Source organism: Bos mutus, chromosome 12 (genome assembly GCF_027580195.1).
Source record: "Bos mutus isolate GX-2022 chromosome 12, NWIPB_WYAK_1.1, whole genome shotgun sequence".
Lineage (NCBI taxonomy): Eukaryota > Metazoa > Chordata > Mammalia > Artiodactyla > Bovidae > Bos > Bos mutus.
In genome coordinates this window covers 81,334,753-81,360,822 of record NC_091628.1, presented here as the reverse complement: position 1 = coordinate 81,360,822, position 26,070 = coordinate 81,334,753, and the positions used below count along the sequence as shown (strand labels likewise).

Genomic DNA, 26,070 nt, shown 5'->3' with positions numbered 1-26,070 from the left:
AGCCCACCAGGAGGCCAGGGTGGACCAAGTAAGCGCCCGGGTAGAGATCCCAGGAGAAAAGGTCAGAGAGAGGAGTGAGGAGAAAGGTGAAGAGGAGGAAGCAGGGCCTGGGGGGCACGCTGGGGATGGATCCAGAAGTCATCTGAAGGATTCTGGATCTGACTCTGAGCAGAAGGATGGTCTGCCTTCCCTTCCCCAGAGACCACTGTCAGTTACGCAGAGAAGACTCCAAGGGGTCAAGGAAAGAGAGGCTGGGAGGCCAGTTTGGAGTGAGAGGGTACACCCTTCCACTCACAGTGCCTCGGCTACAGGCACATGTGGTCTTCTCAACTTTCCGGGTATGCTAGTGCAGGCAAGGGTGGCAGCTGAGGGCATCCGACCCGAGGCACAGGACCGGGGCTTCACATCCAGTCCTAGAATCCCAACAAAGCCCTGGGGCAGGTTAGTATTCCCTCATGCAATAAACGATAAGGAAAAACAAGCAGGGTCTCTCGCAGGCAGGTTAACCAAGCACCAAGTCAGTGAGGGCTGCAGGAGCAGTAAAGAAGCTGGTGGCGTGGGAGAGGGTCTGGCACCACGGCCAGGCAGTCCTAGGGCTGCCGGGGTGAGGGACTACCCCAATGGGACAGACACTCTAATGGGCCAGTCCTCCTCAGCTGTGATGCCAGTCATTCGCAAAAGCATATCCCAAAGTGCTTAGAGTTTAAAATATTTAATAGTTAAGACAGCACCACTTAAAACTGCATGCCCACACGTAACACTCATGCCTTCCAAAATGCATCTGAGGCTCATCCGAGGCTCTCTTTCCCTTTCCTCCCAGGGATTCTGAGAGCTAACACCATGTAAACCTCTCCCTAAGACGCATCCTCTCTTGGAGCTCCTGCAAGGCTGGGCTGACCTGGTTTGATCCTGGGAGGGGAGTGGAGTGTGGGGGGAGAGATGTGGCACGCCAGCCCTCTGGGTCTCGGGTGACAGCCCACGACCAGGAAGGTTTCAGGGGTTCCGCACACCCTGCTCTGGACATACTGGGCTCCTGCTGGCCATCCCCCTCCACAAAAAACGCCCACATGTATTATTCCCCACTTGTTTGGACAAGAACTGCCATAAGAACAGAAGGAAAAACGGCAAGGCATTCTGAGGGAGGAAACCAACACGGAGCTTTCTCATGAGCCTGGTATTTGTGAGAAGGCCGCGGAGAGGCACACCCATCTGTGACTTGACACCTCCTCGTGCCCCGGGAAGGAGGAACCATCACAGGAATGTCAACTGAGCATCTTTTGACTCTCAAAGCCTTCACTCACAAAATTCTAAATGGCCAGATTTAAAATAATAAGCCTGTAAATATCTTTCTCACACCCATTACAGTTTTCTTTCATGTTTCCTTTACATTTCTGCCCCAAATCAAAGGATGAACCACAAGCCATTAGTAAGGAAAATCTAGCCAAGTGAAAGGATAAGAGGTAAAGGGACTGAGCAATTCACCATCACAGGTAGAGGGTTCAATCCCTAAGACCCTAGATACCAGCTTTGACCTCTGTTATTTCTGGCACTATACTGAGAACATGTAAGCGCATACAGCTAACTCAGAAAACTGTTCTGTGACCACATGCCTTACTCCAGCTGCTCTCTCTGCATGTATTTCAGGTCTGATTAACACATGACATTCTCACACATACAAACAGGCACCTCACAATTGGAAACTGAAGGCCACTCACTACCCACTGACACATGCAAGCTATATATACATAAGCATACTGAAATAAATGAGTATATTTGCTTTACAAGTAAAGGCTAGTTTTATTCTAACCCCAACCAACTACTTGTTAATTAAAAGACAGCATTTACCAGACAGGAGGCGATCAATAGTTCTGAGTCTTCTTTTGTCCAATTGTATGCTGTGCATTCAAGGGCATTATTCTCTCCTTGATGTTTGCACATATAAGCACAGTTTCTCTCGAAAACGGTGCGGATGCCTTTAAACAGAATCACACTAGTAGTGCAGCCCATCCCCAAGCTGTGGATGCTCAGGTCTCTAGCAATCTCTACTCCATTTCCACACTATCTTCCTTGGCTCTTCAGAGCAGACTCCCACTGTACCATCTTCACGACAGGCAGTTGCCGACACCAGAACAGAAGGGAAGCTCCGAGCTGCTGTACTAAATGCTGCTCCTGCCCAGCCGCCTGACAAAAAAAAAAAAAAAAAAAATTCCGAGCTCCGAGTGTAACACAGGAGGTGTGGTGCAAAAAAACAAGATGACACACCTCGGATGCACCAAAATCTTTAAAGTATTGTATTTTTTCCAACAGACTTCCTCACTGTTAATACCAAAGGATAAATAAGCAGAAGATGTACATGCGGTTACTGGAAAACTGCCGGCTCCGGTGATTTGCTCGGGATTGTTCTGAATCTCAGAACCTGCCCCAAAATGAAAAAGACGGAGCCAGACAGTCACCCTGCTGCAGAGGCTGCCGGAGGCACAAAGAATGTTCATCTGCTGCAAGAAACCTCGCTCCCAGAATGCTTAGCCCAGCATCTATATTAGCAAACATCTCTTTCCTTGACCTAAATATGCTGTTTGTTTAATCCTGCATCAGTGAGGAACAGAGAAGCAAAAGGGGGGAAAAAAAAGTCCAAAAAATGAGAGGAATCACTAAGATGACTGCTGCTATGGAAACATGTGTAAGCCCACTTCAAACAACCTTTGGCGTGTGTGGGTAACAGCTTGCTGACAGCAAACCACAGGGGAACACGAAATTGCTGTGTCAATCTTGCCTTCTGCCCACTCGACTCTTTGCTGGAGAGGGGGCTAGCAAGTTTGCACTGCTTAAAAGAAGAATTCTCCCCTGTCTGGTACCCAAAGATGCAAATGAGAACGTGGATACAGGGTTACCTGGCGCCTCCTGAAGCAGCGCTCTGGTATGCAAGGGTAAATGCACACTTAAGGGCCACAGGCAACAAGGTTATTATGTTTGGTACATAAGTAATCCAAATCCTTCAACTGCACACTGAACTCAGTGACACTGTTCTACCTTGTGATATCTTTGGGACTAGCTGATAGGAAAGCTTGTCACTGATATAATACCAAGTTGACTCTTGCCATTTTTCCTTCTAGAAAATGAAAAGCAAATTATGTAAAAAGACCATCATGAACACACAAGGAAACCCCTCCCACCTACAACATGTATCTATAAAAAAGTTACTGCTCTTTTAAAATCTATTCTGACATGCTTCCTTATTTCATAAGGCAACAGATGGTTTTCATTTTCTAGCTATAGATTTCAAAGTTGGAGTGAATTATAATTGAGTACCTACAGGTTAGTAACAGAAACCTGTGTCATGCAGGGAAGGTAAATCTTTAGAGAATAACATGCAATCACACAACTCCAACATTTGTGTTTTCTATGGCTATTAGGACCAACAGATAGCAGAAGTCTAGGATTTGTCTATCTCCTGAATTTTTATGCAAAGTGTATCAAATAGCTACAGAGATCAAAGGAGTAGATACTGGCCACATGCAAAAAAAAACCAGAATAACTATATGTGGTCTAAAGCAATCAGCTTCAGAATGGTAGCTCTGTTGAGAGAGTAGCAGTGAAAGGTATAAGACATCACTTGTAAAACAGACAGCTAGTGCGAAGTTGCTGCATAGCACAGCGAGCTCAGTTCAGGGCTTCGTGAGAACCTAGAGGGCTAGGACAACATTCAGGAGTGAACGTCGACATTCTAGGAATCAGTGAACTGAAATGGACTGGAATGGGTGAATTTAACTCAGATGACCATTATATCGACTACTGCGGGCAGGAATCCCTCAGAAGAAATGGAGTGGCCATCATGGTCAACAAAAGAGTCCAAAATGCAGTACTTGGATGCAATCTCAAAAACAACAGAAGGATCTCTGTTCGTTTCCAAGGCAAACCATTCAATATCACGGTAATCCAAGCCTATGCCCCAACCAGTAACACTGAAGAAGCTGAAGCTGAACGGTTCTATGAAGACCTACAAGATCTTTTAGAACTAACACCCAAAAAAGATGTCCTTTTCATTATAGGCGACTGGAATGCAAAAGTAGGAAGTCAAGAAACACCTGGAGTAACAGGCAAATTGGCCTTGGAGTACGGAATGAAGCAGGGCAAAGGCTAATAGAGTTCTGCCAAGAGAACGCGCTGGTCATAGCAAACACCCTCTTCCAACAACACAAGAGAAGACTCTACACAGGGACATCACCAGATGGTCAACACCAAAATCAGATTGATTATATTCTTTGCAACCAAAGATAGAGAAGCTCTATACAGTCAGCAAAAACAAGACCAGGAGCTGACTGTGGCTCAGATCATGAACTTCTTATTGCCAAATTCAGACTTAAATTGAAGAAAGTAGGGAAAACCACTAGACCATTCAGGTATGACCTAAATCAAATTCCTTGTGATTATACAGAAGTGAGAAATAGATTTAAGGGACTAGATCTGATAGAGTGCCTGATGAACTATGGCCAGAGGTTCGTGACATTGCACAGGAGACAGGGATAAAGACCATCCCCAGGGAAAAGAAATGCAAAAAAGCAAAATGGCTGTCTGGGGAGGCCTTACAAATAGCTGTGAAAAGAAGAGAAGCGAAAAGCAAAGGAGAAAAGGAAAGATATAAGCATCTGAATGCAGAGTTCCAAAGAATAGTAAGGAGAGATAAGAAAGCCTTCCTCAGTGATCAATGCAAAGAAAGAGAGGAAAACAACAGAATGGGAAAGACTAGAGATCTCTTCAAGAAAATTAGAGATACCAAGGGAACATTTCATGCAAAGATGGGCTCAAAAAAGGACAGAAATGGTATGGACCTAACAGAAGCAGAAGATATTAACAAGAGGTGGCAAGAATACACAGAAGAACTGTCCAAAAAAGATCTTCAGGACCCAGAGAATCACGATGGTGTGGTCACTAACCTAGAGCCAGACATCCTGGAATGTGAAGTCAGGTGGGCCTTAGAAAGCGTCACTACAAACAAAGCTAGTGGAGGTGATGGAATTCCAGTTGCTGCTGTTGCTGCTAGGTCACTTCAGTCGTGTCCGACTCTGTGCTATTTCAAATCCTGAAAGATTATGCTGTGAAAGTGCTGCACTCAATATGCCAGCAAATTTGGAAAAGCCAGCAGTGACCACAGGACTGGAAAAGGTCAGTTTTCATTCCAATCCCAAAGAAAGGCAATGCAAAAGAATGCTCAAACTACCGCACAATTGCACTCATCTCACACACCAATAAAGCAATGCTCAAAATTCTCCAAGCCAGGCTTCAGCAATACGTGAACCGTGAACTTCCAGATGTTCAAGCTGGTTTTACAAAAAGCAGAGGAACCAGAGATCAAATTGCCAACATCCACTGGATCATCGAAAAAGCAAGAGAGTTCCAGAAAAACATCTATTTCTGCTTTATTGACTATGCCAAAGCCTTTGACTATGTGGATCACAATAAACTATGGAAAATTCTGGAAGAGATGGGAATACCAGACCACCTGCCTGACCTGATCTGCCTCTTGAGAAACCTATATGCAGGTCAGGAAGCAAGAGTTAGAACTGGACATGGAACAACAGACTGGTTCCAAATAGGAAAAGGAGTACGTCAAGGCTGTATACTGTCACCCTGCTTATTTAACTTATACGCAGGGTACATCATGAGAAACGCTGGGCTGGAAGAAGCACAAGCTGGAATAAAGATTACCGGGAGAAATATCAATAACCTCAGATATGCAGATGATACCACCCTTATGGCAGAAAGTGAAGAGGAATTAAAAAGCCTCTTGATGAAAGTGAAAGAGGAGAGTAAAAAAGTTGGCTTAAAGCTCAACATTCAGAAAACTAAGATCGTGGCATCTGGTCCCATCACTTCATGGGAAATAGATGGGGAAACAGTGGAAACAGTGTCAGACTTTATTTCTGGGGGGGCTCCCAAATCACTGCAGATGGTGAATGTAGCCAGGAAATTAAAAGACTCTTACTCCTTGGAAGGAAAGTTATGACCAATCTAGAGAGCAGAGACATTACTTTGCCAACAAAGGTCAAAAGCAGAGACATTACTTTGCCAGCAAAGGTCCGTCTAGTCAAGGCTATGGTTTTTCCAGTGGTCATGTATGGATGTGAGAGTTGGACTGTGAAGAAAGCTGAGCGCCGAAGAATTGATGCTTTTGAACTGTGGTGTTGGAGAAAACTCTTGAAAGTCCCTTGGACTACAAGGAGATCCAACCAGTCCGTCCTAAAGGAGATCAGTCCTGGGTGTTCTTTGGAAGGACTCATGCTAAAGCTGAGACTCCAGTACTTTGGCCACCTCATGCGAAGAGTTGACTCATTGGAAAAGACTGATGCTGGGAGGGACTGGGGGCAGGAGGAGTAGGGGACGACAGAGGATGAGATGGCTGCATGGCATCACCGACTCGATGGACATGAGTTTGGGTGAACTCCAGGAGTTGGTGATGGACAGGGAGGCCTGGCATGCTGCAATTCATGAGGTTGCAAAGAGTTGGACATGACTGAGTGATTGAACTGAACTGAACTGAGAGGGGTAGGATGGGGTGTTTATTGTGAACACCATTAAGTAAAGTCTTTATTGAACTTGTTACAAAAAAAAAAAAATGACAATTCCTTTAAAGAAGAGTTATCACACCCACGTTCTGACATTAGAAGATCTAAGTCTTCATGTGACATCACAGTGAGAGTGATAGTCGTGTCCAATTCTTTTGCAACCCCATGGACTGTAGCCCGCCAGGCTCCTCCTCTCTCCGTGGGGATTTTCCAGGCAAGAATACTGGAGTGGGTTGCCATTCCCTTCTCCAGGGGATCTTCCCAACCCAAGGGTTGAACCCAGGTCTCCTGCACAGGTTGCGGATTCTTACTGTTTGCGCCACCAGGGAAGCCCTGACATTACAGTGATGGCAGATAAATAACATGGGCACTCACCTGCACAGAAACTGAATCTTGTAGACTGTAAATCAGTAAATACCTGGGTTAAAAACTGTCTTAAGATTTCATAAAATTCACCAACTAATCTAACTCCTATACTGTAAAGGGAAACATTTTTTTAAAAGTAATAGTTAAATGAATTAAATAAAGATAATGCCTACAAATTTAAACTTAATTTACTAGTATTACTTAGACATTTGGGGTGCAGAAGCCAGTGAATACTACTTAATATACAAAAGATGATGTTTGAACTTTACAACGGATCATAAATGATAAGCAAGTGAATATGAAGCTGCTGGTATATTCTATTTGATTTACTTAAAAAAACAAAAAAACAAAAAACCTAAAAGTTAATATTTAAAACAATGAAAGAGAATGAAACAATTTCCTAACAATCATTCAGAGGAAAAAAGAAATTTCTCCTAGAGATACATTTAATAACCATTTAAGCAACCTGTATCAATTGTAAATATCAATCATTTTCCAACCAGCAAAATTAGTGAGCAAAGAAAACAGAAAACATTTAGAGCGAAGGATACAAGGCCAAAAAGTGATTTTCATGCTAATAGAAGCATGACAAAATGAATCACTCAAAATGTGCATTTGGTTTTGCCGAGTTCTCTCATCAGAATGATCTTGGACTAGTGTAAAATGATAATTACCATGAACCGCATCAGAGGACATAAATAGATGGCTGATATCTATTGGCAATCATCTCTGCTACCTACAGAGGACATATTTCAATTTGGAGGATCACGTTTACTCTCACATCTTGAGATGTAGCCCCTAATTCACACATCTCCCAAGACAGGATGTCTGCCCTTGACTCCCTTTGAGATCCAAGTCTACGTCTGTCTCTTCTGCTAATAATGATACCTGTTCTCCCATCACCTCCACACCCTCAGACCCAAGGCAATCACCTTTCTATATGACAAAGTAGGAGAGCAGCAGAGTATTACTCAGCCGTAAAAAGGAATGGTATCCCAGTGCATGTACAAAGGGGATAAAGCTGGAAAATCTTACACTGAGTGAAAGAAGACAGTCAAAAAGACCTCATATTATCTCAGTTTTTTAAATGTCCAGAATTAGGTCAATTCATAGGGATAGAGAGTAGATTAGTAGATTTCAGGGAATGCAGGATGACTGCTGATGGGTATGGCGTTTCTTTTAGGGTTAATGAGAATGTTCAGAAATTAGTGGTTCTAGCATATATGCTATCTATACATAATACATAGTCTGTAAATATACTAAAAACCACTAGATTGAACAGTTTTTCTTTTTTATTGAGGAACAGTTGATGTATAATTTTATATAAGTTACAGGTATACAATATAGTGATTTCCAATTTTTAAAGGTTATATTCCATTTATAGCCACTAAAAAGTACTGGCTATATTCCCTGTGTTGTATAAAGAACACTTTTAAAAAGTGGATTTTGCCGTAGGTGAACACAACAAAGAGCCTGACTCCATTTTTGATGTTTTACTGCTATCGGCTTTTAAGTCTCACCTCTCCTTCCTACCCTTGTGGGCAAGTGACAGGGAGGGCCGGGTGGCTCCCTCCCTTCATGCCAGCGGGGAATTCAATCCACTGTCAGGAACCCTCAGCCCAGCCCCAGCCCCCCAGGATCCCCAAGCCAGTCTCCTTTCCCTGCCCTGTCAAGCCATTTTCAGACACGCTTGGGTGTAGCCCCCCTCTCCTTACAGAACTTCATTACCTGAGTAGTAAACCTTACCAAACTCTCTTGGTGCATGTATGTGTGAACTCTCTTGGCGTGTGTGTATGTGTGTGTGTGGTGTCATTACTCAACATACAAAGCAAATTTCGGGTGGGGGTCAATCCTATGTCTGTAGAGCAACTCCAACATTAAATTATATCTCAGTAAAACCATTATTTAAGATAGAAGAGGTGAATAGGATTGTACCTAATTCTGCCACAACCCCTAAGGTCCTCAAAGTTCAAATAAAATAACAGGAGAGAACTCAACCAAGAAACTGTTATAAATACATTCATAGTTGTTGCTTTATACTTTACAAAGGATTTACAGTGTCACTCAAAATAGCCACCGTGCTTAAGGAATTCAAGGGTGTCTGAAGGTTGCTTTGGCCCCAATTCTCGGGAATGGGCTTCCCTTGTGGCTCAGCTGGTAAAGAATCCACCTGCAATGCGGGAGACCAGGGTTGGGAAGATCCCCTGGAGAAGGGAAAGGCTACCCACTCCAGTATTCTGGCCTGGAGAATTCCATGGACAGTCCATGGGGTTGCAAAGAGTCGGACACAACTGAGGGACTTTCACTTTCACTTTGCTTCACTTTTTCTTGGACTACACTAACCAAGTAACAGGGAAGGTGCCTGGGGCTGTCCTCAGGGCATGCATGCCAGGGCTGGGAGAGGGGCTCCATACGGTACTAAGAGTAAGGTCAGGGAGGGCTGGGTCATCTGCCGCCTCAGCCATTCAGCCACAGACGCCTTGGCACACTGGTGTCACGCGTTGAGTCCCCTCGCCCCCAAAGCACACCACCTTGAGCTGCTGCTCCCACTGGCAACCTCTCTCCTTGCTGAGTGTCCTTCTGTTTTAAATAACTTCTACATCTCATGTAATAATATACCACATATGATACAGTCACATTTCATAAAACCCAGATAAATGCGGTATGGGTAGAATTCGATCTTACGTGTCATTTATTCTATTTAGGTGCCCTCATGATGGCCAGTCCATACGAAGAGCTTATTTCCATCCCTAACAGTCCATATTTCATAAGTTAATGCAGTGAATCCTGCTGAGCAAAGAAACCTTACATAAATTGACCTGTCAACACTCTATTTTTTTTTTTTTTTTTTTTGACATGAAATGGTCTATTTTAACCACAACATTGCAATTTCACAACTTTGAAAGAAAAACTTTTAATTTAGTAGAAATTCTTTTTTTTTTTTTTTTATAGTTTATCTCTGTCTTTATTTTTTTTTTTTTTTTTTTTACCATGAGGTACTTTAGTTATTTTCAGTATTCATCCCACTTGCATAGTATCTAAGACAGAACTATGTCATACCATATTCTTTTTTTTTTTTTTTTCTGAAAAATTTCACAATATAATGTTGATAGTTTACCATGAAGAAATTAAGAAAAGAGAATAGTTTCTAATGTTTATCCATGTATTGACTGTTCTGTAGTGCTCTTTACTCCTTCCTGTATTTCCCAGTTTTGTTTTGATATTATCATCATTCATAAAGGACTTTATCATTTTTATAGCTCGTGCATGCTTCCTTAGCTTTCATTTCTCTGAAGGTGTTTTCACCCCATTTCAAAAGATACTTTCAATGAATATCTATTACAGAATTGACAGCTTTAATTTTTCAGCACTTTATTTATTTTTTATTTGATAAATTTAATGCCTTTTATTGCCATACCTCATTTTACTGTGCTTTGCTTTAGTGAGCTTTATAGATACATGTTTTTGTTTTTTTTTTTTCTTGTTAATTTTCTGTTTAGTTGATCTATCCATAAGTGTGAGTGGGGTATTAAAGTCTCCCACTATTATTGTGTTATTGTTAATTTCTCCTTTCATACTTGTTAGGATTTGTCTTACATACTGTGGTGCTCCCATGTTGGGTGGATATATATTTATAATTGTTATATCTTCTTCTTGGATTGATCCTTTGATCATTATGTAGTGACCTTCTTTGTCTCTTTTTCACAGCCTTTGTTTTAAAGTCTAATTTATCTGATACGAGTATTGTGACTCCTGCTTTCTTTTGGTCCCAATTTGCATGGAAAATCTTTTTCCAGCCCTTCACTTTCAGTCTGTATGTGTCACCTGTTTTGAGGTGGGTCTCTTGTAGACAACATATGTAAGGGTCTTGTTTTTGTATCTATTCAGCCAGTCTTTGTCTTTTTGGTTGGGGCATTCAACCCATTTACGCTTAAGGTAATTACTAATAAGTATGATCCCGCTGCCATTTACTTTATTGTTTTGGGTTGAGTTTATACACCATTTTTGTGTTTCCTGTCTAGAGAATATCCTTTAGTATTTGTTGGAGAGCTGGTTTGGTGGTGCAGAATTCTCTCAGCTTTTGCTTGTCTGAAAAGCTTTTGATTTCTCCTTCATACTTGAATGAGATCCTTGCTGGGTACAATAATCTGGGCTGTAGGTTATTTTCTTTCATCATTTTAAGTATGTCTTGCCATTCCCTCCTGGCTTGAAGAGTTTCTATTGAAAGATCAGCTGTTATCCTTATGGGAATCCCTTGTGTGTTATTTGTTGTTTTTCCCTTGCTGCTTTTAATATTTGTTCTTTGTGTTTGATCTTTGTTAATTTGATTAATATGTGTCTTGGGGTGTTTCTCCTTGGGTTTATCCTGTTTGGGACTCTCTGGGTTTCTTGGACTTGGGTGATTATTTCCTTCCCATTTTAGGAAGTTTTCAACTATTATCTCCTCAAGTATTTTCTCATGGTCTTTCTTTTTGTCTTCTTCTTCTGGAACCCCTATGATTCAATGTTGTAGCGTTTAATATTGTCCTGGAGGTCTCTGAGATTGTCCTCATTTCTTTTAATTCGTTTTTCTTTAATCCTCTCTGATTCATTTATTTCTACCATTCTATCTTCTAATTCACTAATCCTATCTTCTGCCTCTGTTATTCTACTATTTGTTGGCTCCAGAGTGTTTTTAATTTCATTTATTGCATTATTCATTATATATTGACTCTTTTTATTTCTTCTAGGTCCTTGTTAAACCTTTCTTGCATCTTCTCAATCCTTGTCTCCAGGCTATTTATCTGTGATTCCATTTTAATTTCAAGATTTTGGATCAATTTCACTATCATTATTTGGAATTCTTTATCAGGTAGATTCCCTATCTCTTCCTCTTTTTTGTTTGGTTTGGTGGGCATTTATCCTGTTCCTTTATCTGCTGGGTATTCCTCTGTCTCTTCATCTTGTTTAAATTGCTGAGTTTGGGAGTCCTTTCTGTATTCTGGCAGTTTGTGGAGTTCTCTTTACTGTATGCGTTTCCTCGCTGTGTGTGGGTATGTAGAGGTGGCTTGTCAAGGTTTCCTGGTTAGGGAAGCTTGTGTCGGTGTTCTGGTGGGTGGAGCTGTATTTCTTCTCTTTGTTCAGTCGCGCTATGGGGAGGGAGGGAGGGATGCTGCAAACAAATGACACTGGCGTGCGCCGCAGTGCCTCAGCCACACTGGGTCTGCCCTCGCCACGGCGCGCATGTAGCCTCCCTGCCCACACTGCTCAGGCTCTAGGTTGTTCCGCTGGGAACAATCCGAGGCTGGCCCTGGGTTGCATGCACCTCCCAGGTCCGAGCCGCCAGGTTCAGGCACTCAGGTAGTCCTCAGAGGCGCAGACTCAGTCGGGGCTGCGTTTTGTGCTCTTCCCAGGTCCGAGCAGCTCAGGTGATGAGGTGTTTGGCGAGCGCCAATGCTGCGACTTATCGCCTCCCCGCCACTTGGTTATCTGGGTGTAAAACCGGCGCACCTTCTCAGGCAGATGTTGACCGTCCAGACCCCAATAAGTTTTAGTTAGCAAAGAAGCCAGTTTTATAGATAATGTCTCTCTGGGGCTGAGATTGCCCCCTTCTGGCTCTGGCTGCCTGTCACCGGAGGGGGAAGGTTTGCAGCCGGCTACCTCTGTTTAGTCCTTTGTTCCGCGTCTTGCGGGCTGGCGGTGTCTTAGGTTAGGCTGGCTTTTCGCATGGTAGATATCCCACAGTCTGGTTTGCTAGCCCAAATTATTTCGCCAGATAGCGCTCAGGTATTCAGGCCAGATTCTTACTCTCAGTGATGCAGCCCACGCCGCCTCCCTGCCCAGCCCCCTTGCTAATGGCGGATGCAGGCGTCTGCGCTGCTTCTCCGCTGGAGGAGTTACCGTAGGGCTCGCAATCTGCGAGTTTTAATTGTTTATTTATTTTTTCTCCCTGTTATGTTGTCCTCTGTGCTTCCAAAGCTCGGCACGGATTCAGCAGTGAGAAGGTTTCTGGTGTTTGGAAACTTCTCTTTTTTAAGACTCCTTCCTGGGACGGAACTCCGTCCCTCCCTCTTTTGTCTCTTTTATTGTCTTTAATATTTTTTCCTACCTCCTTTCGAGGAGTTGGGTTGCTTTTCTGGGTGCCTGATGTCCTCTGCCGGCATTCAGAAGTTGTTTTGTGGAATTTACTCGACGTTTAAATGCTCTTTTGATGAATTTGTGGGGGAGAAAGTGTTTTCCCCGTCCTACTCCTCCGCCATCTTGGCGCCTTCCCCCAACACTCTATTTTTTATTCAATTAGTATAATCAAACACTGAGTCTAGTGTCTAGCAGAGGGCCTAGTATATACCACATGCCCAATAAATGCTGGTCTCTCTCTTTTACCCCACGTTAAAAATTTTCCTCCTTGATACTAAGAAGAAAGAGCAAGATAGTTCTTCCAAAAATATAAGCACCCTTTTCATAAAATCCATGTATATGAGAATGCAATCAAGTCAAACTATAGATTACTTCTATTAATAAAAAAATAATTAAAAGAGAGAAATGTGGGTGTAGGAACAGGAAAAAGGAGTTAAGATAGTTGATGAAGGGGCAGAAGTTTCAGCAAAGATCATTAAAAAGGGCAGTGGTCTTCCAGAGATGACCAGAGCCCCCCCAAAAAAGGGAGAGAGACTCCTTCTTTTTCTTTGGCAGGAGACCAAGTTAAACCTTTAAAATAAAACAGACCTCCAAAAGGAAGAAAAGTTTGGGCTAAAAAAAAAAACAAGTTTACTTATTGGTAGGAATGTCAGATAGTGCAGGTCACTTTGAAATACGGTATGGCAATTCCTCACAAAATTAAACAGAATTATCTTATGATCCAGCAGTTCCACTTCTGGGTCAAGCCCCAAGAGGACTGAAAGTGCAGTTTCAAAGAGATGTTTATATACACCCATGATCATAGCTGCACAACACCCAAGAGGTGGAAGCAATCTAAAAGTCCATCAAAAGATGAACGGATAAACAAAATGGGGTATGTACATGCAATGGAATATTATTCAGCCTTAAAAATGAAGGAATTCTGACACAGGCTACAACAACACGGAAGAACCCTGAGGACATTACACTAAGTAAAATAAGCCAGCCACAAAAGGACAAATTCTATATGAGTCCACTTACACAAGGTACCTAGAACAGGCAAATTCATAGAAACAGAAGAGGGACTTTCCTGGGCGATCAGGGGTTAAGACTCTGTGCTTCTACTGTGGAAAGCAGAGATCTGACCCTTAGGGAACTAAGACCCCACATACCATAAGGCGTGGCCAAAAAACAAAAGAAAACACAAGGTAGAAGGTGGTTTCCAGGGGCTGAGGGGAAGAGGAAATGGGGAGTTGTTGTTTAGTGGAAACAGAGTTTGTAATGATGAAAGAGTGCTGAAGATGGGTGGTTACACAACAATGTAAAGTACTGAAGGCCACCAAATGATACCTAAAAAGATGGTAAATGTTATGTTATGTATATGATATGTTATACATACATTAAAAAAAATAGAAAACCAACTTACCTACTAGGCACAGATTTCCTATAACTTCCAGGAACAACTGATATGAAATAACAGGAAACCCGGGAGGGTAACTGGTCTTACCTCCCATTCTCTCCTCCCACCCCTCACAAAGGACAGATAAGCCCAAGAAACAGACTTCATGTGCCCATTTTCCTTCATTCTGTTTTAACTAGTTTATATTAGGTTAACTTATGTAGTATAATTTCTATAACTAATAACTATAGTATTTCCTCATTACACTTGGTAATGAACTTAGAAAAACGCTTCAAACTATGTACCATCACTGAAAAAAACAAAGCTGAGACTGAAATTCTTCGCTGATAGACAACTGCTTCTTCATTCCACACTACAAAATGAATGAACCCAGAGCGTTTATACAGGTGCTGATTTACCCCTCAGCTCAGGAAGCTGCAGGCGAAGTCGGAACTTCAATCACAGTTACCGGAGGTCGTGGAGCAAAACTTTAGCTTTTTGAAGAGAAACCAATAAACCCACAAATGCTGATGCTTTGTCAAATATGAGAAGCTGCCAAAAGAGCTATTTGCAAAGCTTTTCATCCTTACTGAACACATTGGCGGGGAGGGGCGCACTGGAGGGGGCTGGAGGCACGGAAGAGCACAATGAATACAGCGAGTGCCAAGGCCCAAGCTGCAAATGAGACACGAGTGAAAAAGAAGGCAGCAGGGCAGATGCAATGGCTGAGTGAGAGGCCTCCACCAGCCTCCTCTAAGGAGACGCTGTTTTAGGCAGACACCTGAAGAAATCACTTGGTGGCAAGGTATACTGAGCTTAAACAATGGAAAAGGTACACAGCATAATCTGTGTAAAAACGCACCCACTCCAGTATTCTTGCCTGGAAAATTCTAGGAGGAGCCTGGCAGACTACTGTCCAGGGGGGTCACGAAGACTCAGACACGACCAAGCCACAGAGCACCGATGCACTCACGAAAACAGTTCATGTGCTTCAAATACGGAGTTACAGCTATTGGAAAGCTGTTCTCACATGTGAGGAGAGACAAAATTCAGATTCCGTAACACTTCAAGTACATGTATCTTGGATTTTAGCAGCTGAATATTTTAAAAATTGTACTGTCATTGTGTCAGTATAGAAATATTGTCTCAATATGAGTAAGGAAAGGAAAATATAAACATAATATCTGTCTGCCATTTTAAAGCTATTGCAATTATACTTCAAAAAAACTGCAGCTCAAAATCTCACTCCTGTGTATATATCCAAACACAAAAACACTATTTGAAGATACAAGCACCCCAACGTTCCTGCAGCATTATTTACAACAACCGAGATATGGACACGACCCAAGTGTCCAGCAGCAGAAGAATGGACAAAGAAGACACAGCACCCACGCACAATGGAACACTGCTCGGCCGAAAGGAGGAGAAAGCGACGCCATCTGCAGCGACCTGGATGAACTCGGAGGGCGTTACGCTTAGTGAAACAAGCCAGACAGAGACAGACACTGCATGGTATCACTTGTATGTGGCATCTAAAATATGCAACGAACTAGAGAGTGTCACAAAAAAGCAGAAGACTCACAGAGACAGAGAATATGCTAGTGGTTACCAGTTGAGGAGAGGGAACGGGGAAGGGACAATATAAGGGGAAGGAACCGAGGTACAAACTATTACCTGTAAAATACGTTACAAGGATATATTTTACAAGGGGAATACAGCAAATATTTTATAATAACTACAAATGCAGTTATTCATTTAAATTTTAAAAACTGTGAATTACTATATTGTACACCTGTAGCTTATTTAAAAAAAAAGCTGAATTTCTCCTGAAGGCACTCTATCCTCACAGAGTTATCTCTCCAAAGCATAGGACTGTCTCCAACACATGAATTCCCAAAAGTATTCCTGGCATTGAGAATTCAGAAGGGAATGGTAAGATGACATCTTCAATGATGGCCAGTTAGAGCTATCCAGCTTTATTAAATTCACAGAGCACTTCAGGGAAATCTTTGGTGAGTCAATAACTTTGGCTCATTCATTCTGTGAGGCGAGGTCTGGGCCTGAGGGCTGAGCCATCTATCCCAGTTCATTCTAAGAAATTTATTTTGCAGATCTTTCCCCACAAAATTTTCATCTCTGCTATAACCACAAGGCTTTCAAGGTCCAAAAAAAAAAAAAAATTTCCACTTGGAGAAAAAGTCAGAGGAGGGATGGAAAGAGAGAGATGATAAACGGGGTAGCTGAAGTTTTATTCAAATCACAGAATGGGCTCTATTTAGGGCACTCTAGTCACCTAGACAATGAAGGGGATTTACATTTTAAAAATAACTTCTATGGTAAAACTTAAAGAAAAACTTCAGTGCTGGGCACATCTTTAACAGAGTGTCACACATACCTAATTCCTACTACATGCCAGAGGCTGAACACAGAAATTTGGTCACACGGTCTCACTTAATCGTCTCCACAACTCTAAAAGTCAAGTTTATAGGTGATGTCCCCATGACTGCCATGCCTTGATCTTGCTGCACGTAAAGAAGGTCTCCACAGGAAGCCCTCCTGGCAGGCCGGGCCAGCGCTGACATCGTGCGGCCTGGGGCTGCCCAACCGCAGCGGGTGCTGGACGCGAGGAACCCGCACGCCCAAATGTCCCCTTAGACTGCTAGCTCTCAAAGCACTGTCACCGTGAATTACGCTAAGAAATGAAGTTTAAATCATGATATCTGTGTGTAGAAGAATATTTCCCCCCAAATACGTACCCTTGCAACATGTGTTACTGCATTATTTTTTGTCCCAGCCTCTCTAGTCCATTCTAGCTCACTGGAAAGAAGGGAAGAAAAACAGAGGAAGTGAGGAAATGTAGGAAGGAGGGAGGGGGACAGTCAGAGCCCACTAAACCGTCTTCAGGACCACCATGGCTCACGCCTACAGCTGGAAACCCCACATGTACCTGTCCTCTCTCCTCGACATGGTACCACGACATACAGACAGTCGTGTCTGTCAACACTTGGAATCACCAGTTTCAAGACACATCCCATTCCCTACGAGCAGCTCATCCCAGCCCAAGAGCAGGATGGAAGGGCCTGCTGAAGACGACAGCTGTAAGAACATTCTCAAGTCAGAAGAAGATGGCCCAGGAATCAAGGGGTAGAGGTAAGAGTGGCCACTCTGTTACCCTAATAACACACTCCACCCCTGCTGGTCACAGGGCCTGGTTTGAAAGGGAAGAATGCTTGCAATTAGAGGAGAAAACGAAGCACGATGAATGGAAAGGTGAGGCGGCCACCTGGCCATTTGGGGGCTCCGTAAGCTGCTGAACCAGAAGGCAAATGAGCAGGATACTCTACCAGCAAAGGCGAAACTGGGCTGCTGCCTTCCAAAGGGTCAGGAAGGACCATGGCTGGACCCCAGGGTGGATTGTCCAAGACATCTTAGTATTTCTAGCTCCAACAGTACAAATTCATGAAAAACCACAGCAATTCAAAGAAAGGCAGGACTACTGAGAATTCAGATGTTCAGGTAAAGAAGGCTAATCAGTTGAAGTGGGCAAAAAACATATGGAATGAGTAAGAGGACAGTAAATGTATAATTATCAACTACCGCCAAACAGCCAGCTAGAGAAGTGAACACTGCAACACCAATGCGTAGTTCCTTCCTGCCTGGGTATGTGTATGTGTACCAATTTCATCTCTCCTCCTCCTTCCTCTTTCATTATTTTACACAAGCGTTACTGTTGAAACTTGACAAGATAGACTTTGCATAGCACATATTCACACGAAGACTGCTACTGAATTTCAGGAGTAATTAACAAGGCTCAGAAATGGGTGCTGATACTCCCTCCCAAAGAAAGATACAATGGAAACCTTGTGACTCCTTGTTTGAGGGGCCATTGAACACCTTCCTGTGCCTGAAGGATAGCTATGCTCTGTTAGGCTGAAACATGTATGGAAGGTCAAATATGTGCAGAGGCTGGGTCTGCACGCTGACGAGTCAAAGGGGAGGGCTGTGCCAGTTGCTAAGCTATTGTCTGTCAGCTCCGCTCCTCCCTCCCACACTCAGCTCTAGGATGCCAGGGCTGGTCCTCTGAAAACCAGTTTTACTGGTTGGGTCCCTGTTAGGCTCACCAGCAGGGGGCACCAAAGGGAGACTGCAAAGCCTGGGGGAGAAGGAGCTTGCTCCTTGATGCCAGCTTCCTACTTGCTTTTTGGTTCCCAGTATTACCAGCAGGAAATCAACCCTGAATATTCACTGGAAGGACTCATGCTGATGGTGAAGCTCCAATTCTTTGACCAGCTAATGCAAAGAGCTGACTCACTGGAAAATACCCTGATGCTGCGAAAGTGAAAATGAGAGTATTAGTCACTCAGTCCAACTCTTTGCAACCCCATAGGCTATAGCCCACGAGGCTCCTCTGTCCATGGGATTCTCCAGGCAAGAATACTGCAGTAGGTTGCCTTCCTTTCCCTTCTCCAAGGTATGTTCCCAACCCAGGGATTGAACCCTGGTCTCCTGCATTGCAGGCAGATTCTTAACTGTCTGAGCCACCTGGGAAGACAATCTTGGGAAAGACTGAGGGCAGAAGGCGAAGTGGGCAGCAGAGGATGAGACGGTTGGATAGCATCACTGACTCAATGGACATGAATTTGAGCAAACTCTGGGAGACAGTGAAGGACAGAGGAGCCTGGAGTGCTGCAGTCCATGGGGTCACAAAGAGTCAAACACGACTGAGTGACTGGACAACAACAACAATCACTGAGCAAGACTTCGTGCTGCTTCACCTGGGAGCAGGAAGTCCTCCCTGTGCAGCAACAGCATCAGGTCTGCCATCTCTCCAGCATTTACAGGACCATCGTTATACTCGCCACCAGAAACACCATCACCAGCTGCCTAGCACCCACTCCTCAGAGGTCTGGGTATCAGCTCCAGGGAGCTCCTCCTCTAAGCTTCTAAGATTTAATAACACAGTCTCAACCCTTGGTCCTCCCTAGCTCCTGCAGCCACTACCTCCATGATATGTGAATGTTCTCTTATCTTTTAATACCTACATAACAATTTTATACCTAATAGCAAGTCTTTATGTTTAATTCTATTAAAACAACTGATGTGATTTCTGTTTCCTGGCTGTACCCTGTGATGCTATAGTCAGCCCTTGTTATGTGCAGACGATCAGTTCCAGGACCCCCTGCAGATACCAAAATTCAAAGATGCTCAAGTGGCATCATACAGTCAGCCCTCAGTGTCTGCAACTTTTGCATCCACAGATACAGAGGCCCAACCATACTAGGTTCTAATTAGTTTTGAAATTTTTAAAATTATCACCAAAAAATGAGAATAACCAATAAGCACATAAAAAAGATGCTTAACATCATTGAGAAAATGTAAATTAAAACTGTAATGATATTTCATTATATATAGCCCACCAGACTCCTCTATCCGTAGGATTTCCCAGGCAAGAGTACTGGAGTGGGTTGCCAGTTCCTTCTCCAGACATACCTACCAGGATGGCTAAAATCTAAAAAGACTGGCCACATTAAACATTGGCAAAATAGCTGGAACTCTAGTAAGTTGCTAGAAGAGCCACTATGGGAAACACTGTTGCCAAAAAACTGTTAAAGAGTTACCATCAGGTCAGATCAGTTCAGTCACTCAGTCCTGTCCGACTCTTTGCAACCCCATGAATCGCAGCTCGCCAGGCCTCCCTGTCCATCACCAACTTCCAGAGTTCACTCAAACTCACGTCCATCGAGTCAGTGATGCCATCCAGCCATCTCATCCTCTGTCGTCCCCTTCTCCTCCTGCCCCCAATCCTTCCCAGCATCAGGGTCTTTTCCAATGAGTCAACTCTTCGCATGAAGTGGCCAAAGTACTGGAGTTTCAGCTTTAGCATCAGTCCCTCCAATGAACACCCAGAGCTGATCTCCTTTAGGATGGACTGGTTGGATCTCCTTGCAGTCCAAGGGACTCTCAAGAGTCTTCTCCAACACCATAGTTCAAAAGCATCAATTCTTGAAGCCAGCCTTCTTCACAGTCCAACTCTCACATCCATACATGACCACAGGAAAAACCATAGCCTTGACTAGACGGACCTTTGTTGGCAAAGTAATGTCTCTGCTTTTCAATATGCTATCTAGGTTGGTCATAGGAGTAAGCGTCTTTTAATTTCATGGCTGCAATCACCATCTGCAGTGATTCTGGAGCTCAAAAAAATAAAGTCTGACACTGTTAGAAGTGTTCTAAAGTTAGATCACTTGCACAAGTCTGCAAATTTACTAAAACTTGTTGAACTGTACCTTCAAAATTTAGAATGAATTGTGTGGTATATAAATGATACCTCAATGAAGTTGTGAAACAAAAATCTCGGAAAAAAAATTGAAGAAACTCTAGTGAGGTGAGCAAAGGAAATAAATCATGATAAGAAACCACAATGCACTAATAAATAAAATGAAACATTTGTGTCTGGACATACATATAATTGCATGTGATAAACACAGGATGCCTAAGAACCAAACCGTTTCAGCAAACAGAATGTCTTTATTTCAAATGCTTAAGAATAGGTCTGGTGTGTAGCACTAAAGAAATGCTCAGTTCTTGTGAATGATGGTTTTTTGACTGCTTCAAAACTGAATAGGATAGTACCAGCATTCACATCTAGCCAATGTCATCAAATAGGGAGATACTGTTTTGAAGCTGAGAAAATTCTTTCCCGTGAATGGACAGGCTTTTTTCATTTTTTAAGGAATGCCCTTAACAGTGATAGTGTCATTGCCAAGGAAGACAGACTGCCGATGCCTTATTACAAACCAGCAAAGACTGATCGACCACAGGTGCGTAATACAACTAAATACACACATCACAGAAATTATTCTTGACCTTGAAAAAAAAGGTTGAACACAGACATCACTACAATGTAAAAGTAAGGGATTTCTAAAGATGGAAAAACTCCCTCCACTGGACTAATGATTCAGATAGGCAAATACTTTTTCTTAAAATGAATGACTCAGATTTTGAACTCTTGTGTTGATTCTCAGGCTTCCCTGGTGGCTCAGATGGTAAAGAATCTGCCTGCACTGAGGGAAACCTGTGTTTGACGCCTGTCAGGATGATCCTCTGGAGGAGGGCATGGCAACCCCCTCTAGTAATCTTGCCTGGAGAATCCCATGGACAGAAGAACCTGGTGGGCTACAGTCCATGGGCTCACAAAGAGTTGGACATGACAGAGCGACTAAGCACAGCACAGATGACATTTACGTTGACTATGAGAAAAGAACTATCCTTTACCCCAAAGTTCAGAGCATTCACACTGCTGTTTTGTTTTTGAAGCTATAAAAAATTTATTTTGTGAAATTCAGTACGTACTGGAAATTTTTTTTGTCTTATTGTAACACTGTGTTTGCTTAATATTCTACAAGGCATCAGCACCAAAAATTATTTCAGATGAACATCTGCAGTGCGTTCATATTTAAAGAAGACTTTTCCCCAAAACTCCATGCAAAATCTCTCAAAAAAGGAATATAATGATAACAGATTTTGTAATAAATATCATTTTACATAAATGTTTATAAAAGCTAATACTCATTATTCCAACTTACAAATCATCTTTCATGCTTTTATAGTATAAAAGTATGTTCTACAAAAGAAACTCAGTTGGTAACATTGTGCTTAAGAGAAATGTACAGGAAACTTAATGTTATCCAGGAACTAATTAGGCCATGAGACATGGGTTGCCTGTATTATCTCCCATTACAGATGACAAGACCAAGGTTCAGAGAAGTGGAGCTGATGTGACCAAAGGCACATAGTTGGTATGTGGGATAAGAACCAAGGATCCCTGGCTCCTAGGCCCTTGCTCTTTCCAACATGTCTTCAATCGCATTAACAAATGATGATGATTACACAAGAGGTATTTAAAGCTGGTAAAGAATCCGCCTGCAATGTGAGAAACCTGGGTTTGATCCCTGGGTTGGGAAGTTGCCCTGGAGAAAGGAACGACTACCCACTCCAGTATTCTGGCCTGGAGGATTCGATGGACTATATAGTCCATGGGGTTGCAAAGAGTCGAACACGACTGAGCGACTTTCACTTTCACCGATACACGTAAGATGCTACAAAATATGAACTTCCAGTGCTTTATCAAGTTGTGTTAGTAGTTTAAAATAGATTTGGCCCTCTATTTGGGAAATGTAAGGCTGGGGTTAGGTCCTTTTCATCAACTGAAAGGTGAGGTACATCCTTTAGGGCTGAAGAGCATCGAAGAAGACGCTCAGTAAGCAGGCAAGTATACTTTTTATTATTCCCGCCTTCCACCGAAACTTCTAAAATATGAAGTGGTTCATACACAGCCAGTGTAGTTTCCATTCAAAAGGCTGGCCTTGTGTTCTACTCAGGACATAGATCCCTCCAATCCACAGAAGGTAAGGAGTCAACCCTACTGCTCCTGGTAAGAACCACGGAGGACTCAAGGGCCGATGTCACAGCTGGCTGCTGAGCACATACCACTGATGGGAGGGAGAGACTGGAGTCCCCCTCCTTCCACAAATGAACAAACTCAAGGCCACTTCCCCTAAGACATGCTTCTCAATTTCATAATGACCAGTGCTCGATTACACCTACCATGTGACTAAAGAAATATCTTGATGATTCAATATTTCCTAGGAAAAACGAGGAATGATGCATTTCCTTCTGTTAACCCATCAGAGTCACCATCGCTGGTCACTAGCCGGAGGTCACAGGAGATCAAGGTACATCTTTATCCTTAGTGGCCTCCGTCTGAGGAAGCTTCTCAGTTTATCTCCCTCACCCACTGGAGAGGAATACGGTGATACACACTTACTCCATTACTTCAGTGCCAGTGAAGATACAATGGAGATTATACACGAAAGTTCAAACTGAATCCAAAATCCATTCAAATATATGAACTTTTAAAACCCCTCTATTTGGGAAATAAAATATTGAGACTAGGTCCTTTTCAACAACCAAAAGAAGAGGTACTGTAAATTTACTAATTTATATGTTATAAATTGATGCTTTATTGATTTTCCACTGAGGATACCAAACATGTAATTTTAAAGGAATTCTGAAGAGTATGTTTCAACACATCACAAACTTTTTTGTGCTTGGTAACCAATAAGAAGATTAACCTAAATTAAAGGTCTTTATTCAGCAGACACCTACTCAATTTAAAATTACCAGAAATTATGAATGGTAAAATTACACATTCCACAGAAAGTTCAAAGTAGCCTAAAAAAATGAAAGTTTTTCATTTTACTTCACCACACATTAATAGCAGATTCAAGTAGTCTAAGAGAATCACCGGCTTTTAGGAACAAATGTGTCAACCAACAACTGCTGAAAAATAGCTCCCTGCTATAAAAGCTAAAAACCTCAGGACATAACAACGTTTTAGCAAATATATGTGGGCACAGATAACAGATGTAAATATATATGGCCACTTTCCAATCCACCAGGTATAAACTAAAGACTGAGAAACATTTTTACAATACTTTTTCTTTCTTATAGATCATTTAATTCAGCCAGGCAAAGAAGTAAAGAATGTTCCACCTTGGCTCTGAAACAGAAAATCTGAATAGGGAAGACTGAACACACTACAAGATCTGGGTTGCTCTAGAAGGGATCACCAGAATCAATATGCAAAACTTCTCTAACGAACAGGAGCAGGAATGCCAGTGAGTGATGACGCACTGCAATGGCAACGGAACTAGAGGACATCAAAGGCCCCTTGGGGTCCGACAATCTGATGGATTCTCCGCTTTACAGGCACTGGCTGTGAGTGCGATTCCAGCCAGGTGGAATGGGAATGAGTGAATCTTTGGTGGCACAGGTAACTTAAAGGGATTGCACAGAAGGCCCAATATGCCTCATAAAGTATGTAAGACATACCTTGTAAGGTTTATCTTACATATTACCTAGGCTTCCCCGTAGCTCAGCTGGTAAAGAATCCGCCTGCAATGCAGGAGACCTGGGTTCAATCCCTGGGTCAGGAAGATCCCCTGGAGGAGGAAATGGCAACCCACTGCAGTATTCTTGCCTGAAAAATCCCATGGACAGAGGAGCCTGGCAGGCTACAGTCCATGGGGTTGCACAGAGTCGGACGTGACTGAGCCACTAAGCACAGTACAATAATGTCACCAGCGAGGACGCTGAGGTTCAAAGACGTTTAAAGAAGACATGACCAAAGTCAAAGCACGCTGGGTGTCTAAACTAGGACCTCTCGTCCCTCATCCCCAGACTCAGACTCTTTCTACTCTATCATGATGCTTTCCCATCAGGCCCCCAAAGAACCTCATTCCTTACGCACAGAAGTACTAAGCAAGTAAAAGAAAATTTGACATTTATAGAGGAAAAAATAAAACCCACAGATTAAAATGCCTGCCCAACTTCGGGAGGGGGGGACTGCAATATGGCTCCAGTGAAGACCACATCTTTCTTCCAAGGTTTCATCATGAAACATATGCAAACCATGTGCTCCATCTAGTGGATTCATGGGAGAGCCTCAGGATGAGGGAAATGCATGTCTTTAGCTCTCTTCAGTTCACACACTCATGAAGCATACATTAGCACAAACCTCCACCCAAAATGCCAATGCTAAAAAAAGAGATCAGAAACATTCCAAGCTTCCAAGAGTCAAGGATAAATTTTTTCCAACGAGTTAAAACCGGTCTCCACACTTGCTTCCTCCCTCGTTCCCAGTTTTCCCCAGCATAAGGAAATAAGTCAACGAGGTAGGTCACCTCATAGGTTGTCAAAGTAAAAGCTTTCACATGACACATGCCCCGCAGGTATAACTCAGACTTGACTCTGAAATTCACAGAGTCTCTTGATGTTACTGTGGTTACTGTCACCTTAAACCCAAGAGCAGACCCTCCTCTCAAAAAAAAAGAGTAAGATGTGATGGGAAAAACCCAACTCAGAAGTCAGCCAACACTCCTGGTCCTGCCAAGTTTCTGAATGTTGCAACCTTCAGTCATTCAACTGCTGCCTAAGTCCCTCCTTTGTAAAACGTGGACGATGCCGCAAGGATGACGAGGGATGACCAGTGTCAAGCACCTCCGGGGGCCCACAGCGCTCAGTGAACGGCAGAGACAGACAGGTGGATTCAAGTAGGCTTCTTGTTTATGGGTGCTTCCTCTCCTTCACCCCCAAATTTTTATTTTAAAAAGGTAATACATCAAAACAGCAAGCACAGTTGCTAGAATATATGGAGATGATAAGAAGCAGTCAAGAAACTGTCCCTTATTCAGTATGACCAGAAAAACAGAGAAACAAGATGGTCCTTATAAACCACACTAATGTGGCTGAGTTTCATCCAACAGTCGATGAAAAGCCACGACATTACCCTTTCTTGACCCTGATCCCACACGGATCCAAAACTTCATCAACTTACTTCCTAAATTATAAAATAGGATGCTCTTAAAGTTGTGTTTCTGTCTTCTGTCTCAGCTTTGCAACTGGAATGTCAAGTGTCACGCACATGTTCACTCTAGACTTGTGTTTTAAGTGCTGAAGAAACATCAAATAATGTCCATTATGAACCTCTTGCTGTATCATAACTCTCAACCTATCCGTTTTGAGCAAGCGTGTTTCCTAACAGCAGTAAACATCTTTGACTCCAATTAAACTATTAACTGTAAC

At 42.8% G+C, this 26,070-nt stretch overlaps 1 protein-coding gene across 7 annotated transcripts in view; it reads right to left on the bottom strand.

The window, feature by feature from the left end:
* Positions 1–26,070, bottom strand: part of DOCK9 (dedicator of cytokinesis 9) — a 287,028-nt gene that overhangs the window by 210,081 nt on the left and 50,877 nt on the right. For 4 of the 7 annotated variants that reach the window (XM_070380790.1, XM_070380793.1, XM_070380796.1 and 1 more), the window contains exon 1: positions 1,846–2,022. The exons of the other annotated variants lie outside the window; for them this stretch is intronic. In XM_070380790.1, the coding sequence (XP_070236891.1) occupies positions 1,846–2,007 (162 nt within the window). In that variant the 5' untranslated portion in view covers positions 2,008–2,022. Of the gene's footprint in view, positions 1–1,845; positions 2,023–26,070 lie in introns of those variants that run through there. 7 annotated transcript variants of the gene reach the window in all.